Here is a 3,606-nt window from a genome sequence, read left to right on the forward strand (position 1 = left end):
TAAAAATATCACATTTATTATACAAATTAACAATTAAAATTCAAAATCATCACGAAAATAACATTTTTTTAAATCACAAAATTAAATACATTTATCCACTACATATTTATTTTTATAATTTAATATCTAGTTTTAAATGAATTTATGTTTATTAAAATAGCTAAATTAAGTTATGAGGAAAGTTTATATAGATATGATGGTTTACTGGTAATTAGGGAAACGGCTATTCTCCATACTAAACTGTAATTTGTAAAATGCAATAGATTTTTACACAATTTTCAATCGTTCAATCTTCAGATTTGAATTTTTCAACATGATACTATTTTATGTGGAAAATAGGCGCAGGCAGTAATTAGTCCATTGTATATGAATATGCAAATTATAGAAAACAAAGTTCATCGCATCGCATTAAATCTTAGGCTGAGGATCTGGAAAACATCCCACCGAAGTAACATAGTAAATCATTTTAGTAACAAATCATAGTGATGTCCAAATTTTCAAATGCTTCTTATACCATAAGAGTAAAGTGTGTAATGTCAAGATTTCGGAATCTTCATCTTCAGAACAAAAACAAAGGCCTATCAGTAACTCTACAATGTTATAAATGGAGTTTTAAGTAGGTGGTGGCTCCAAGTTGAAACCTTGTTTAGGATTTGACAACAGTGCAAAACAAACAGCCGCCATGGAAATAGCACACAATGCACCGGCTAAATTTTTGCTTAAACACACCCTAGACATTGATTTAGAAGTGTCTGCTACAGTAGGAGAAAATTTTGGCTGATCTTTGGCGGCCATGGTCAGAGGTGCATCTATTATTTGCTTAAATGCGTCACGCATGCCTGGTGTCGCATTCGCCTCAGACTGAGCATGTACTGCTTTAATAATGGCAGCTGCGATCTCCACATTACTAGGAATATTTTTTTCTTCATTCATTCCCTATCCTCTTTCCAACTGCAAGTAACAATTTCAGGGTTTGAGATCACAAAACATCAAATTTATTGAATTCAAACAAAAATTTCATTTCATTACTGTCGATTTGTCGTTCTCGGTGTGGCAAAGCCGAGGCTGGGACTCGATTTCTGTGATTACGGTCTCCAGGTATGCATTCCCTCGGATCACTGAAACATTTTCGTCAGTTGCCGCTGCAAAATTATAAACCTGCAAGGTGCCAAGGATATTGTCGTCAATTACTGAACTTTCTGCCGTCAGCTGCTCATCCCGTAAATATTCGTCTTCGATTGATGTTTTCAGGGGCTCTGGAAAGAAGACATCGGCAGGCGCAGGGAAATTACTTTTATTCTCAATTTCTTTAAAGATGACTTCTTTGTCCTCATCAACTCCTCCATCATTCGTTATGACGCTTTCTTCTGGTAAAGCAGCCTCTGCAAAAACATCAGATTTCTTCACATGGACATCTTCTTCAGAGATTTTCTCACTTTGTTCGTTGCTACCAACGCTCTCCGTCAAAGCTTTCTGCTATTTTTCATGAAAAGCAATTTAAATATTTTCAAGCTCAAAACAGCAAACATTTACAATATTTATCATCAATCCATTATCAAATCATTCGGTATTATAAAATAAGTAAATAATAAAGATTTGACCATAAAAAATGTTTGCAATTTCACATTTTGTTTCGATTTGTTGCAAAGCAAATGCATAAAGATTTGACAAAAAAAAAATGTAAGGTTTGATGAGCTTTACACGGAGGTTCGGCGTTCCTCTTTTTTCGATCTTTCGAGCATTTGTCATGACATTACCTGCAACTTTCTTCGCAGAAGATCGGCCTGATTTGGCTGAGACAGTATTTTTAGAAAATTTATTCATTTGATCAGTAAGTCAATCGAAAAGCTTTAGGTTCCTGGAAATTTACTGCCTGCATTAAACTCAAAGGCCTTCTATTATGCCTGTTTCATAAATACAGAGAAATTTAAATCTAATGAAACCAAAAAATTTAGCCTGTAATATTTAAAAGCTTCTAAGAAAAAAATGATTTTGTTAAAATTAGAGAAACAAATTTTTCATTCATTAAAGATCTGCTCCAACTTCTGGATACCTGAGAAGATCCTCTCCCTGCAGTTTGAAAAACCAGTGCATTTGATCGCCCTTATTATTAAAGATGAAACTAATTCGCTGAGGGCACAATTCATTTATGACTATCGTGATTTTCAATATTTATACCACTTCGGAAAGCAGTAATCCCGCCGAGGGTCAAAAAGTCTTTGTTTTTATCGCTAGACAGCAGAGATGAACTACTTCCTTGACAATCTTTAATGAGAGAGGGTATTATTTTCATTTTGAGTTTTTTTTTTAATGTATGAAATCATTGGATCATTTTTGTTATAGGGGTATCTGGGTGTGATCTTGGTTTCATTCTTTATAGATTATATTTATAGACATTTAAATCTTGGTGGATGATGTAATAAAAAAACATATTGTCATCCTCATACAATGTTCACAAAAGTGTAGAAGGAAGTTTTGAGACGTCTCTTTATCTTGAAAAAAAGGACACGTGCGTACACATAGTAAAAGATTTGAATACAAGAATAGTTTACACAATTTATTTTTTCATGAGTTTGAATCATGACATCCCACATCTTGACCCCCTTCTATCATCTATCCCAATGATCCTTATACCTATCATTTATTGTCCTTGATTAGATCTATGAGTGCAAACTTGAGCTATATCACGTTCACATCATAGATATAAATTTTTGATTTTTAAAATTTGATTTCAAATTTTAAACCAACTTCTTCCTATTGGTTTGTCTTAGTTAACCATGTGTGTTGATTTATTTCTTGGATGATGCATTTAAAAACATCCATTCTGTGAAGCAAAATCACATTGGAATGTGAGAAGAACACCTAGGTTAAAGAGCTTTAAAAAAAATCTATCATACATAGTATGTGACATTATCCTAGGTTTGTGCATGCTTGCTTGTTATATTTGATCTTTCACTCAAAATTGTAAAGTCAATTTATTAAGAGTTTGATTAAGGAGAGTTGTTTTGTCCAAGGTGTTCCTAAACACAACAAGTGCCTTTATGCATATTTACACACCTGAGCATAAATTGATAAAAAATGTAAATTCCAACATTCTAACAAAATCTACTAATTTAGGTTCACGGATTTTAATTTAAGTATGTTAGGTTCACACTTGTGAAAGTGATATACATAAAACAATAGTTATGGTATGCATATTTTGTACCTACATTATGTCTTAGTTCTTTATATGTATGTAAAGACTCATAACTTTCAAACTCTATATCCAATTTTAAATCTAAAATTTATTACATTATATAAGATTTGTTGGCCATACTTTTTGAAGGGGCTTAATTTTTTTCATTTAATATTTTAAATTGGTGAAAAAATATTTTTTTATGATCTTTAAATTTTACACTAAAAATTGATAAATAATTATTTATCTACAAAAATATTTTGTAAGAATATGTATCTCATCTTCCCATGTTTCCTTGTATACAAGTTTTGATGAAAAATATATTTTTTCTCCAAATTAGATTGGTTGGAAAGACAATTCCTTTTTCTCTTAAGAAATTTAATAAGCCCTCTTTCAAATATCTAATTTCATCATATTAATTTCAAGTTACT

At 31.7% G+C, this 3,606-nt stretch overlaps 1 protein-coding gene across 3 annotated transcripts; it reads right to left on the bottom strand.

Moving 5' to 3' along the window:
• Positions 1-408: 408 nt before the first annotated feature.
• Positions 409-2,239, bottom strand: LOC131855809 (uncharacterized). Of its 3 annotated transcripts, none has more exons than XM_059216936.1 (4): positions 2,054-2,239; positions 1,702-1,793; positions 1,030-1,476; positions 409-951 (listed from the first exon to the last, which is right to left on the bottom strand). In XM_059216936.1, the coding sequence occupies exons 1-4, from the start codon at positions 2,145-2,147 to the stop codon at positions 937-939; spliced, it is 648 nt and encodes a 215-aa protein (XP_059072919.1). In that variant the 5' UTR covers positions 2,148-2,239; the 3' UTR covers positions 409-936. The 3 variants fall into 3 exon arrangements, with proteins under 3 accessions (XP_059072919.1, XP_059072920.1, XP_059072921.1); XM_059216937.1 differs by having other exon boundaries at positions 1,030-1,473; positions 2,054-2,238; XM_059216938.1 differs by having other exon boundaries at positions 1,702-1,904; positions 2,054-2,136.
• Between the last annotated feature and the right edge of the window lie 1,367 nt (positions 2,240-3,606).

This window comes from Cryptomeria japonica, chromosome 2, assembly GCF_030272615.1.
Source record: "Cryptomeria japonica chromosome 2, Sugi_1.0, whole genome shotgun sequence".
Lineage (NCBI taxonomy): Eukaryota > Viridiplantae > Streptophyta > Pinopsida > Cupressales > Cupressaceae > Cryptomeria > Cryptomeria japonica.

What these genes read in the sequence shown, in the direction of transcription:
- LOC131855809 (XM_059216936.1), bottom strand. Translation starts at nt 2,147, where the DNA reads ATGAATTGTGCCCTCAGCGAATTAGTTTCATCTTTAATAATAAGGGCG. An exon ending in CAGGGAGAGGATCTTCTCAG is followed by an intron (nt 1,794 to 2,053) that starts GTATCCAGAAGT and finishes ATACTGTCTCAG; the next exon opens with CCAAATCAGGCCGATCTTCT. An exon ending in GAGGAACGCCGAACCTCCGT is followed by an intron (nt 1,477 to 1,701) that starts GTAAAGCTCATC and finishes CATGAAAAATAG; the next exon opens with CAGAAAGCTTTGACGGAGAG.